Source organism: Malania oleifera, chromosome 1 (genome assembly GCF_029873635.1).
Source record: "Malania oleifera isolate guangnan ecotype guangnan chromosome 1, ASM2987363v1, whole genome shotgun sequence".
Taxonomy (NCBI): Eukaryota; Viridiplantae; Streptophyta; class Magnoliopsida; order Santalales; family Ximeniaceae; genus Malania; species Malania oleifera.
The window spans coordinates 82,345,410-82,360,263 of NC_080417.1; the positions used below are offsets into that span (position 1 = coordinate 82,345,410).

At 35.1% G+C, this 14,854-nt stretch overlaps 1 protein-coding gene across 1 annotated transcript; it reads left to right on the top strand.

Annotated features, from left to right (window-relative positions):
* Positions 1-1,134: 1,134 nt before the first annotated feature.
* On the top strand, positions 1,135-1,805 carry LOC131145779 (auxin-responsive protein IAA13-like). The gene is made up of 2 exons (XM_058094989.1): positions 1,135-1,435; positions 1,696-1,805. The coding sequence occupies exons 1-2, from the start codon at positions 1,135-1,137 to the stop codon at positions 1,803-1,805; spliced, it is 411 nt and encodes a 136-aa protein (XP_057950972.1).
* The last annotated feature ends 13,049 nt before the right edge of the window (positions 1,806-14,854 follow it).

Sequence of the window (14,854 nt, forward strand, 5' to 3'; positions counted from 1 at the left end):
CCTTTCCCCTTGTTGGAATTAGGTTGTTGAGTTTTTTCCCCTAATATCGTTTTTTTAAAAATATATATTAAATAATACCCCTTTCTGAAAAATATTTTCCAAAATGACTCTAACGTAATCTCGCTACCCCAAGTAGCGAGATTTGGTTGTCACGCATCTCTGCGAGAATAGGTCTGGCATTTAAATCTTACTACTCCAAGTAGCGAAATTTACTTAAATCTTGTTATTCCGAGTAGCGAGATTTTCTGTGTTGTACACCTAATTTTGTTTTCTGAATTATTTGAGTGAAGAATTAATTATTAATTTAAATTTTCACTTATATTTTAATTTAGTTAAATCTCGCTACTCCAAGTAGCAAAATTTCTTGTACACCAGGTTTTCATTATTAATTAAATTATTTTCTGAATTATTTGAGGGAAGAATCAATTATTAATTAAAATTTTCACTTATAATTTACAGTTTGGAATTTAGTTAAAAATATTTTTTTATCAAAAAAATTAATATAACAGTCATACACTATAAATATACATTAATTATATTTAATTAAATAGGGAAATCTTTATATATTTTATTAAGTAGGAAATATTTAAATATTAACATGTTCCATTTGTTGTCGCTATCGCTAGCACAAAAAGAGTCGATGATCCATCAATTTATCATACTATTCCTTTTGATGGAGTTAAGATTTTAATTTCCGCATTTCTGGCATTTCGTATTTTGTGTTGGTTCCTTTATTTTCCTCTCTCTCTCTCTCTCTATTTCTGTTCCACCATTTTTTTCTTATAAATTCTAACGTTATTTTTATTTTGCTGATATGGGGGTCTCGATTTTTTCTGTTAAGGGTTAATCGTTTTTTTTTTTTTTAATTAGAATGATGAAGAGTAGAGAATAAAATGTTGATCATGAGGATAACTAAAAGATTGGGATATGCCTCCATTAATTTGGATTGTTAAAGGATTGGGATCATGGCTACCTCCATTATTTTGTCTCTCCATGTGTCAACTAATATATTACTCATTAGTCATTACTATAATTAATTTTGTTCCTAGGGAGCAGTCAAGTTATGGGATGACCGTCTATATGGCTTATAGGATGAACAGCTTGCTTGGCTAACCAGGTAAGGAAACCGCTTATATGGCTTATAGGATGAACAGCTTGGCTAACCAGGTAAAGACTCTGACCTCTAAAGAAGATGAGACATGTGAGGATGATAAATTTAAGCAAACTTCAAAGAAAAAAGTGTACAATGGTAGCAATAAGAACAATATCGTTTCTATGGAAAAAGGACATCTTGGGTTTCTTAAAGTTAACATGGATGGATTGTCAATAGGGAGGAAAGTGGATATAAATGCTTCTTCTATATATGCTACTTTAGCCCAAGCACGAGAGGACATGTTGGATAATCCAACCACAGGCATCACTTCCATTCGTGAGTGTAATCTTTCTTTTTTATATTTTTTATAAGTAATGTATAATTTACTTATTTTCTATAAATTCGATCTTAAATGTTTTGATGTGAAACTATTGTTAAATCATTGTTGCACCTCAATCTAATGACTAACTTTTAGAACCAAGTGGTTTAAGATGACATAAACATTTTGATAATCAAGGTCAAATTAGTAGGACTAGGACAGTAATGAGTTGCATAGATAATTCCTTTCTAGTTTTAAAATGTAATTATGATTGTGTAACTAGGTTTGAGTGGAGAGAGTGAGCAATCAAGAAAGGCCACCAAGCTTTTAAAAGGATCATCCGAATTTGTGCTCACTTATGAAGATAAGGAGGGGGACTTGATGCTCGTATGAGATGTTCCTTGGGAGTATGCACCTTTCATTTCGTTTTAAATGATTATACTAGTGCAATATATTTATACTAATGTATATATGTTTTTGTGAATGAGTCTTTGTGTGTATATATGCACATATTTATGACTGATGTCTGCATATGCACTACTAAGCCCTAAATGGCATCCCATCAAATGACAAGACTAGCCTTGTGGAAGAGTAATTTGTAACGACCTGCTTAATTTCCATTTTTTTTTTATACAATGACATTTTACATACTCTGATACCATGACATTAACTTAAGCAGCAAGAAGCATAAATCATATAAACATAACCATAAATCATTTTATACAACACCAGAGTTCTGAAATGTTTCCCAAAATATACAAACATAATGGTATCCCCAAAAACACCCTTAACTAGCTAGGGTTATACAAAAATACTTCCACAATACTCACTTCGCTAACAAGGCACTACTGAAGCCCCTCTATCTGCGAGCCTAGTCTGCGAGCCTACCTGGATCACCTGAAAAATGATTCAACACTGGGATGAGCCAACGCTTAGTAAGACGAAATATGCTATTACTAGTGTGTAATGAGCCACAATATTATGAAAATTTGTTTTTATATAATCATGTATGATTGAAAATGAAAGTACAGTACAAGTAATAAGATACCCCACCCTTTCCAGGTTGCTTAACATAACAGTATTGTAGATTATTATTCAAAATAATTCTAGTATACATAGGTATGTCCCCTATTTCTATAAACCTGTATATATGTAATAGTAACTGAGAATTTTCTCTGTGGATAACCATGTGTCATGATTAACCCCTCATGACAGGATTGTGCGGCCCATAGGCGGGATTTACCCTGACTGGCCAACTAGGAATAAATCACTATACTCCATCGGTCTGATCTGCCCACCTCAACCCATATCTGATGGGGAGTCTGTCCACGTCAAGGGTATAGGTGATCGACCTACTACCACGTATTATCTAAATAGGTGGTTGCACTCATAACATAACATAATATTTGTAGCAACGGTACCGTGCTCTGCCGTATGGTCCAACAGGGTCTGGTACTATATTGTATATCTCTATATATACAACTATCTGATTTACCATGATTCTGAAATAACCATAATAACCATGATATTGCATAAACTGTACTGTAATTCATATATCGTAATACTGAGATCTGTATAATCATAACATTAAAGCTGCATAATCATAATACTGAATTTCGTATAATCATGGTACTGAGAAATCTGTATAATCATAGTACTAAAATTCATATAATCATGGTACTGAAATACGTAAAATCATGGTACTAAAATACGTAAAACGTATCTCCATACTAGATTCATATCCTCAAGCCACACCATACGTTAATACATAATTTCCATAATTTAATAAATGGTATAATATTTTAAAATTTCCTAGCATAGCATATTTCTCTTACCTATTTACTGAAAAGCTCCTATGGTACACTAGCCTAACACCCGCAGGGCCTCCTACATAACACCCTAAAAACAACATTTGCCAGAATAAAATATCAGTATTTTTGTGCCTACATCATTTCCTATTACTGTCAGAAAGCCAAAAACTGACTAAAAGACTTTACCTTGAATTTGGGATGAAATCCAACTCCGTTCACCAACGATCTGCTCCGGCAAACTTGTAGAGAACTTCACCAAGAGCGTTGTGATGGCTTCAGATCATCGATCCGGTGACTGGCGGGGCCGAAATCGAAGAGAGAAGGGAGAGTGTTCGTGAGAGAGAGAGAGAGAGAGAGCGACGTGAGAAATGAATAAAAATCCAATTTTCCACTATTTATAGGGGCAAATTCGTCAACGAATCCTTCAGTAAATTCGTTGACGAATCCCTGTATTCGTCGACGAAATTCAGAGTAGCCCAATCTATCTCTCGGTATTTTCTCATCGACAAATTCCTAAAGACCTTCGTCGATGAAACCCTGTATTCGTCGATGAAGCTTGACAATTATCCTGAAATTATTATAATTATTATTATCTCCAAAGTGCAACTTCGTCAACGAACGCGGAGCGTTCATCAACGAAGTCTACGGCCTCCTTATGTTCATGTTTCCATTTTCCTCCCTCTTTATTATTAAAATAATATTATTCTTCGGGTCACTACATAGTTGGTCTATTTCGAGCAACATTTTAAGGTGTAGAAGTAGTAGCTCCACTATTAGTAACGTAATATTAAACATTTTGGACCATGCTTTTAAGGCCTATTTCATTCAAGTTCCTAGGTACTTTGGACAGGCAAAGGCCTATGTCGTTGGAAAAGACAATATTGTCTTTGGAAATTTAGATGGTAAACATATGTTTGTTGGTTTGTGTATATGATGTTTATCAACACAGTGAAGAGGCTTAGAATCATGAAGACATCGGAAGCTAATGGACTTGTTATCTAAGATTATTAATTATGAAGACATCAAAGTTTGGAAACGCCTAGATGATACGAAATTATATGTTAACTAATTTACTTAACACAATTATAAAAATCAAGAAAATGTCAAACAAATAGAGGAAAACACTTTAATACCTATAAACAAAAATAAAGAATATATTTACAATTGTACTAATTACTCTGCAATTATGTTTATGACTCATGGAATGGAACTGTGGTAAAAGTTAATCGAACCAATATGTTCACAATGTTACATTCACAAGTTTCGTATACATTCAACCTATCAAAACAATATACTAATTTCGGCAGAGTCTTGTTTACAAATTGAGCATATTTATCTTCGCACCTGTGCAAAGAAAACATTCTTCAAATTTAATGGAACCAGTATGTTCACAACGTTACATTTACAAGATTCGTATACATTCAACCTATCAAAACACTATACTAATTTCGGTAGAGTCCTATTTACAAATTGAGCATATCCATCCATGCAACTCTGCAAAGAAAACATTCTTCAAATTTAATGGAACCAGTATGTTCACAACGTTACATTCACAAGATTCGTATACATTCAACCTATTAAAATACTATACTAATTTCGGCAAAGTCCTGTTTATAAATTGAGCATATCCATCCATGCACCTGTGCAAAGAAAACATTCTTCAAATTTAATGGAACCAGTATGTTCACAACGTTACATTCATAAGATTCATATACATTCAACCTATCAAAATACTATACTAATTTCTGCAGAGTCCTGTTTACAAATTGAGCATATCCATCCACGCACCTGTGCAAAGAAAACATTCTTCAAATACAATTGATACCAGTATGTTCACAACATTACATTCACAAGTTTCGTATACATTCAACCTATCAAAACACTATACTAATTTCGGTAGAGTCCTATTTACAAATCGAGCATATCCATCTTCGCACCTATGCAAAGAAAACATTCTTCAAATTTAATGGAACCAATATGTTTACAATGTTACATTCACAAGATTCGTATACATTCAACCTATCAAAACACTATACTAATTTCGGCAGAGTCATATTTACAAATTGAGCATATCCATCCACGCACCTGTGCAAAGAAAACATTCTTCAAATTTAATGGAACCAGTATGTTCACAACGTTACAATCGTAAGATTCGTATACATTCAACCTATCAAAATACTATACTAATTTCGGTAGAGTCCTGTTTACAAATTGAGCATATCCATCCACGCACCTGTGCAAAGAAAACATTCTTCAAATACAATTGATACCAGTATGTTCACAATATTACATTCACAAGTTTCATATACATTTAACCTATCAAAACACTATACTAATTTCGGTAGAGTCCTATTTACAAATTGAGCATATCCATCCACGCACCTATGCAAAGAAAACATTATTCAAATTTAATGGAACCAGTATGTTCACAACATTACATTTACAAGATTCGTATACATTCAACCTATCAAAACACTATACTAATTTCGGTAGAGTCCTGTTTACAAATTGAGCATATCCATCCACGCACCTCTACAAAGAAAACATTCTTCAAATTTAATGGAACCAGTATGTTCACAACGTTACATTCACAAGATTTGTATACATTCAACCTATCAAAATACTATACTAATTTCTGCAGAGTTCTGTTTACAAATTGAGCATATCCATCCACGCACCTATGCAAAGAAAACATTCTTCAAATGAACAAATTAACATGCTTGGCACTTTACATATGGGTCCTCTATAGATTCAGAATTAAGAACAAATACATTATGTACAAATGATATATTCTAAACAAATACATGATGTACAAATGAAGTAATGAATAAATACATTATGTACAAATGAAGTAATGAATAACTACATTATGTACAAATGAAGTAATGAACAAATACATTATGTACAAATGAAGTTGTAAACATAAATATGATGTACAAATGAACATATACATGATGTACAAATGAAAGAATGAACATATATATGTTGTAGACACTACAAAAAATAAGGTTATTAGTGACGGTTCAAAACCGTCACTAATAATCACAATAGTCGCTATATCTGCCGTTACTAATACTTATTAGTGACGAATTTTTTAAATCGTCACTAATAATAGAGTATTAGTAACGGTTTAAAACCGTCACTAAAAAACCTAAGTCTATCACCATAAATTCTACACCGGCTCCATAAAAAATCGTTACTAAAACCATAGTATTAGTTTTAAATTCGTCGCTAATGCTCTATTATTAGTGACGGTTTGAAAACCGTCACCAATGCTCTATTATTAGTGACGATTTGAAAATCGTCACTAATGCTCTATTATTAGTGACGGTTTGAAAATCGCCACTATTGCTCACAAGCAACTATTAGTGACGGTTTTCAAAACGTCACTAATACTATAAAACCGTCACTATTGCTCACAAGCAACTATTAGTGACGGTTTGAAAACCTTCACTAAAACTCTTTAAAAAAAAAAGGCAATTATTAGTGACGATTTTAAAACCTTCGCTAATACTTAAATTGGACAATTAGTAGTAACGGTTTTAAAATTGTCACTAATAATTTTAAATTAATTTTTTTCCAATTATTAATTTCTGTAAAAGTCTGTAATTACATTTTCGTATACGTAACATTAAACTATAATTGCTAAAAAATTCATAAATTATTCAAAATTCAAATTCAAATTTAAATAAAAATACAAATATATTATACAAATTCAAATTCAAATTCAAATATATTATACAAATTCAAATTTAAATACAAATACATTATACAAATTTGACAGTGAGAGACCATGGCAGCATGGGCAGCTATGACTTGCTGCAACATCATCCTCGAGGGCGAAGTTCTCAAATAATAAGGCTCAATCTGTAATCTAGGGCCCAACTTCAGAACCTTGACCTTGATGGTGATGGAGCAGACGACGAGGTCATGGAGGGTGATGAAGGACAATGAGATCTCAGATGATAGAGAAGGACGACGAGGATGTGGATGGTGGTGGCTGCATCAACGATTCTTTATCTAGTTTACTCAGAGTTTCTTTTCAAAATTGATTTAAAATGCGACAAGTCTGCTCATGTAGACAAAATGAATTTTAGCCTTTCATCTGATAGATTGTCGCTTATAGTTAAGGTATGATTTAAATATTAATTTTATTTCTCTTGAATCTTGATACCCTTCTTGTGGATACAATATTAATGACCGCAAGAAGGGCATCAAGATTCAAGCGAAATAAAACTAATATTTAAATCATACCTTAACTATAAGCGACAACCTATAAGATGAAAGGCTAAAATTCATTTTGTCTACATGGGCAGGCTTATCGCATTTCAAATCAATTTTGAAAGGAAACTCCGGGTAAACTAGAAAAATAATCGTTGATGTAGCCACCACCATCCACCCCACTATAAGAGTACCTGAACGTCCCGATTCTTACCTCCATGTCCATCATAAACTCCAAAGAATAAAGTGGAAGCATCCGGAACAGGATATGTAGCATGCTAGCAAATCAAACATTCATAGTCGATAACAAAACATTCATACTATTAGTTAAGACCTTTAACATGAAAGTTCGAAGTCTCAAGTCATAATCAGGATATCCCTTTTAGGATAACAAGAAAAAAAAATTAATATAATTAATGTAGGAACTATGTTGTAGGTAGCCTATTTATGCATTAGTTTGCATATTTGTAAACCTTAGCATGGATTAGTTCATCTATGTACAAGGAATCAACCCTTTAGTTAGACAATTTCTCACACTTATTCATAAGTAGGCCTGATTTTTTAGGCAACTATTTTAGAAACTGGTTTAAAAATGCTTTACCTATACCTCGTTCATCTTAAAAAAATAAAATAAAAATAATAAATAATATTATTTTAGGGTGCCCGAAGTTTGACCTCTATAAAGGAAATGTCCCTAAGCTTAGTAACGCGCTACAAAATTTAACAACCAACTCCCTTTTTGACCATTATTTTTCTTTATCTTAAATGTCGTTAATAAATATGCTTATTAAAGTATTGTAACACTTAAAGCTATATATTCACTTGATAGTCATTTAATTTTTGTCTCATTAAATCACGACAATAGTTGAAATGGTCAGACTCCTTAAGTTACTTTTCGGATTATCCATTGTTTGTGATAACTTCATTAAAAGAAGATTGTCATAATCCAATAATAATTATTTATATTACAAATGATATCGATACTCTCAGAATAAATATATTAACAATTATCTGGAGTATCTATTAAAACTTGAAAATGTAAAGACCTACAGACTTGTGACATCACAAGCTCTGACTTTTAACATTACTCATTCAAACCAGTTTTACAAACTAGACGCACTAGAGAAACAATCGCCCTAAGTGCATTATACTTTGAAACCGAATTGACATTTTCAAGGATGTTGCTTCAATTATAAGGACTTTCTTTTTTACTCGTACCTCTCAAGTTCAAATTTTTCAAGACATTTATACCAAATTAGGTGTTCTAGTCAAATTATTTGAAAGCCTTATTTTCAAATTAAAGGGGGAGGGGGAACGAGGCAATTTATGTCAGATATTGATTACCTAGTGCAATTCTTAGACAAAAAATTGTATGCCTGCCATTAGCTGCCTAGTGCAATTCTCTAGCTCCTCGAAGCATGGAATCAATTGTCAAGTGTGAACTATGTGAAAAATATAGAATTTGCATTGGCCACAGACTTTAGTAATCAATAATGAAGTAATGTTTTTTGGTGAAAATTTGTTCATTAAGGCATTTTAGGACCATCGTCTTGAGGTCAACCTTGATTGTGCCTTTTAAAACACTATATTGGGGAGGCCAAATTTTAAGTGCTACCATTATCTTCAATAATACCATCAAATAACTCAAGCAATTCACAGTGCTAAAGTCATCATTATAAGAAAGAGGCAAAACACAGTAAAACCAAGAAAACAATTGTCGAATAAGTTTTAACCACATATCCTTCTGTTTTTATTGCTGGCTCAATTATAATAGCTGACGAATTTTAGAGATACAACATATCATATGGTCATGGGTCATGGTTTGACTAGAAGAACATAATGTCATTATGCCACAAGGCATAAGATCATATGATAAATTAGGGGCAATAATCAGAAGTTCAACCAAGCAAGTAACTTGATCATCACTAGACTAATGAGGAAAAGTTGAGACTTCTCTTTTGCCAGTGTCTCATTATCATTCTCATTGCCTCCACACTAAATATAGAAACTTCAATACAAAGAACCGAAAATATCATGGCCATACGATATTGCTTAGCTGTATCGCAAAATAAACAAGTCAATGTACCTTAACTGCTAGTTCTCCAATTGCCCAACATGCATTATTTGCTATGGAAACAGTTTCTTTGATCTTAGGAATGTTCTGTAAAGGCCACATATATTATAAATGACAACCGAACAAATGTAATTCCAAATACATGAACTAACTTTGCTCACCAGCTACTTGGCTGCAGCATCAAGAAATTCAGACAAACGAGGGAGCAAATGAACAGGGCAAACCTGAAGAAAGTCACCAAAATTCAATAATATGCATGAAAAATGAATTAGACATAAAATTGCCCAAATGTTAAATACAAAAGCTTCCAAGGACGACTACTGGCCATGTGACCTATTGATATTTAGCCAAATCTTCATTGAAAGACCTGTTGAGAACGAACCAATCTTACCTAAAATGCAAAATATTCCAGATTGTGGACTGAAATGGATCATGGTGCAACACACACTATAAACTGTGGTCCGTTAGGAGTATAAAAATAAGTTAGGGCACATGTATATTTAAGAGAGGATGTTGAAGTGTTCCTAAATCTAAAATACATTTTCTTTTGTGAAATAGATAGATAATGATTGAAAATAAAATTATAACGTGATAATGCTCTTTTTTACTAATAAAAACGTCATATTGAAAATATTGATTTGAAATGTCAGATCACTACATTTAAAGTTCCTGAGCAAAACACCACCAGTCTCATCATACCAATTTTCAGTAGACTAGGGTGTTAGCATTTTCCAGTAACAATGGTATGAACCATTAAATTCCTAGTCCATACTCAAAAGTAGAAACAGAAACCCATCCTATGAGTTGTAGTTCTATTTTTATCCAAAAATTACTTGGTGATTTATTTTTTACTTACTCTAGCAAGGTCCCCTAGAAGAGAAAATGCACTTTGCCGAACATCAGATGCATCATTCATGCAACATTGCAGAAGAAGGTCTCTTAAACTACTTTGTGAAACCTACAAAAGAAATATTGACATGTATGAGCAAGCAAGCCATTGTACAAGCAATATATAATTCCTAAGTACAAGCCATATGCTTAACTAATCTTGAGTATAAAGAATATCCACATCCCATGCAAACTCCTTCAAGTTGGAATATCTAGTGGACAGATTACTATAACCCAAACTAAATTATTTCCTTAATGAAGTGAATCAGGATGCAATAAGAATTTAAAAAGGAAACAAAAACCACAAAAAGAGGGAGGACTTATAAATCACATAGTTGTCCAGTAACTCTAAGTTAATAATCTTCCTAATTGGATAGCAGCAAAAAGAAGAAAAGCAAAAAGAAAATAAGTCCTCCAACATGGAAATAATCCCTTCAACCACAAAGGCATTTTGCACATAATCCCTTTGTATTATTGAAGCCTCCATGTCAAAAATAGTACACAATGACTTAGCATTATTTACAAATGATATCGATACTCTCAGAATAAATATATTAACAATTATCTGGAGTATCTATTAAAACTTGAAAATGTAAAGATCTACGGACTTGTGGCATCACAAGCTCTGACTTTTAACATTACTCATTCAAACTAGTTTTACAAACTAGACGCACTAGAGAAACAATCGCCCTAAGTGCATTATTAGTGACAGTTTGGGAGAAATGAAAGCTAAGCATTTTATATCATTATCAATTCAAAATCCAATATTGAGTTCAAGGTTATAACAGTAAGAACATACAACCTAAAACCATTATCATTATTATTACTATCATTTTCTTCATGTTGGGATGCAAGGGCAGGAGAGGGACATAAAGAGAATCCTATAAATTTCTGGTAGCCAAATTCTAAACCAGATTGGGTTCCAACTCCAATTACCCATTTCCCCTACATACTATTGTTATATTACAGCCAGAATATTATCTTATTGACATATAACACGGAAATTGAAGTTAAATTTTAACTTCAAAAAATCTCAAACTACATTTTTTGCAGTTTCAGAATGACTATTAAATTGAATGAATTTTGACTAATCAATGCTACAGTTCCAAACTTCACCTGAACATCAACACACATAACTTGTAGCACCTAGACATCACTAAATTGAAGAAACCACCGCCGAGAGAACGTCGTTTGAACAAAGCCCCAACACTCCCAAAGTCCCAAAACCCTCAAATCAGTTGCTGAATCGCCCAAATTGATCGATTTCTAGAGCACAAATACAACTCAAAATAGCAAAGAAAAGCCTTAATCACTGCACCCAAAACGCACTGCTTCCAATTGGATTCCCCAGGAGCTTGTCTCCGCAAAGAGAATCTAAAAAGAGATAAACAAGTAAATAAATAAAGCAGAGGATACAAATTGAGAAAAGTTAGGGTTAGGGTTTGATGGTACCGTTGGAGTTGGCGCTCGGCACCGAAGCCCCGCTCACTATGGTGGAGTTCTCAGTAGCTACACAGAGAGCAAAGAGAGTGAGAGGGGGGGCGGCGACCCCCAACGTACATAGAGAGAGAGAGAGAGAGAGAGAGAGAGAGAGAGAGAGAGAGAGAGAGAGAGAGAGAGGTAGGAGTTAGCTCGCGGGGGTCCTGGGATCGGTGCGGTCCAATTGATGTGTAGACCGCCAGATTAGGCTGTGTGGATTGAGTGTCGGGAGGACTGAGCTGCGTCCATGGAGGATCGAGGAGGGAGGAGAGGGAGGGAGGAGCAGAATGAAAGTTGGGGAAAGAAGAGACTGCAGGAGGGAGAAGGAGGCGGGAGGAGAAAGAAGAAATTTGGGGAAAGTGTGGTTTAAGATTTCGAGCATCAGTGACAGTTTCAAAACCCTCACTAATACCCCCTTATTAGTGACGGTTCTCCCAAACAGTCACTAATACCCTTAACTATTCTTTTTTTAAAAAAATTTTATATAAAAAAACTAGTAGTGACTGTTTCAAAACTGTCATTAATAAGGGGTATTAGTGACGGTTCTTCCAAACCGTCACTAATACCCTTAACTATTTATTTTTTAAAATTTTTTAAATAAAAGCACTATTAGTGATGGTTTCAAAACTGTCACTAATACCCCCTTATTAGTAATGGTTCTTCCAAACCGTTACTAATACCCTTAACTATTTATTTTTAAAATTTTTTTAAATAAAAACGCTATTAGTGATGGTTTCAAAACTGTCATTAATACCCCCTTATTAGTGATGGTTCTTCCAAACCATCACTAATACCCTTAACTATTTATTTTTAATTTTTTTAAAATAAAAACACTATTAGTGACCGTTTCAAAACTGTCACTAATACCCCCTTATTTGTGACGGTTCTCCCAAACTATCACTAATACCCTTAACTATTTCTTTTTAAAATTTTTTTAAATAAAAACACTATTAGTGACGGTTTCAAAACCGTCCTTAATACCTCATTATTAGTGACGGTTCTCTCAAACCGTCATTAATACCTTTAACTATTTCTTTTTTAAAATTTTTTATATGAAAAAACTAGTAGTGATGGTTCTCCCAAACCATCACTAATACCCTTAACTATTTCTTTTTTAATATTTTTTAAATAAAACACTAGTAGTGACGATTTCAAAACCGTCACTAATACCCTAGAATCGTCACTAATATTTTCCTGAAAAAATTTTTGCGCGGAAATTGTTTGCTGCGCTGTTTTTAGTGACGAAAGTATTACTGCCGGTTTTAAAACTGTCACTAATACTGTCACTAATAATGTCGTATTAGTGATGGCTGCTAAAACTGTCACTAATACTTAGACTATCAGTGACGATTCTTAGAAATCATCACTAATACCAACTTTTAGTGACGAAATTGAATTCGTCACTAATACTTTCGTCACTAAAAACTAGTTTTTTTATGGTGAGAAGTGAAATAATACAACGATCATCGCCTACTCGGTGCCGCAGGCGCAGGGAGGTCGTCTCCGGTGTCGGGGTGGCTGCCATCTGCCTCTGCCCTCACCTGGCTGCTCGTTCGTGTCTGGCGTCTAGTCACTTCGATGTGCTGCATGTCTGTTGTCTCCACCCATAGGTACTAGATAATCTATCTCTAGGTGAAGCAGACGGGGAGCTATGTCGTATGTAATATCTGGACAAGTACGAGGTGGCAACCCGGGTGCGTCCACCTCCTCCGCATCGAGAGGGTTGTCTAGTAGGTACGACATCGACGGGGTTGCGGCAGAGTCAAATCGATAATCCGCAGGTCTACTGGAGGGTCCAGCAATATCAATGGCTGTCGATGGGGCATATGGTGCGGACGACTTGAATACGTACTCCTTATGTACAATGGGCGGTGAGAAGGCCGGACTTGATGGACGACTGGAGGTAGCTGCTCAACCACCTTGTACTGGAGCGGCTCGACCACCTTGTGGTGCTGGGGCCCGGCGTGGGGTAGGGATCCGTCACCCGTCCTCGTAGACAATGTCCAAACCAGCTCTTGTTAAATCGCTCACAGCGGGGTCTGATAATAGGATGTCGACCTGGTGTAATACGTCAGCCTGCAGCATACAAAAGTAGTGGTTACGACATTGAACTGTTAATGTAAACGGTAACAAATTAGGTATGCGTTCGAGTATTCGTACGAGGCTCATGTAGACCGCTATGGTCCTATCTACAAAGCAAAGTGTGATTGACCCATACCACATGTAATACGGATCCTCCAAACCCATCGGGTTATTGGCCTCCACTCCCTGTACGATGTAGTCCCGCCTATGTCCCCACATACTCATGTACATCACGTGCTCGGCAGCCCATTCCGTGTTCCCCTGACCGCGACCATCAATCTTGTGCAGGTCATCCCCATGTACATCGATCCCCAAAGTAGAGAAGTGGTCCGGGATGCCTTGTCGAAAGCCAAACTGGCGCATCACTTGGTCTGGGAGATGCCACTCAATAATATGAAAACATATGAGTGGCACTCGGGCAACCCAGAGGTCAGACCCAACTACATAGTCAGTTAGTAGGTCGGCTAAAATGTCATCCGTGTATGGTGCCCATACAAACTGCGCGTAAACATATGGTAAATGTAAGAGGTGGGTAGGGATATCTGCAAAGAATGCAAAATACGGTCAATATGCATGACCAAGACTACCTCATGCTCCCGGTGCATTTCCAGCTCGAATCTATACCAGGGCAGCGTATGTTGTGCAACATCAGGCGCCAACAACTGATCCCTCCACCTGTACAAAATAAAATGTAAGTGAAAAATATGTAACGACTAGTACATACTACGACTCAATATTCGTAGCATTTATACAAGAAATGGATTGTAAGTAGAGTTACTAACCTCCATGCGAGTGGAGCTGGGTCAATCGGGTGTCCGTCCTCGTCCCTCTGAATAAGATGCCGGAGACCATGGCGTGTAGGAGCTAACGATGTGAATCTCTCTCAC

Coding starts and splice junctions, on each gene's coding strand:
- LOC131145779 (XM_058094989.1), top strand. CDS start 1,135: ATGGCTTATAGGATGAACAGCTTGGCTAACCAGGTAAAGACTCTGACC. Junction 1,436..1,695: donor CATCACTTCCATTCGTGAGT/GTAATCTTTCTT, acceptor TTGTGTAACTAG/GTTTGAGTGGAGAGAGTGAG.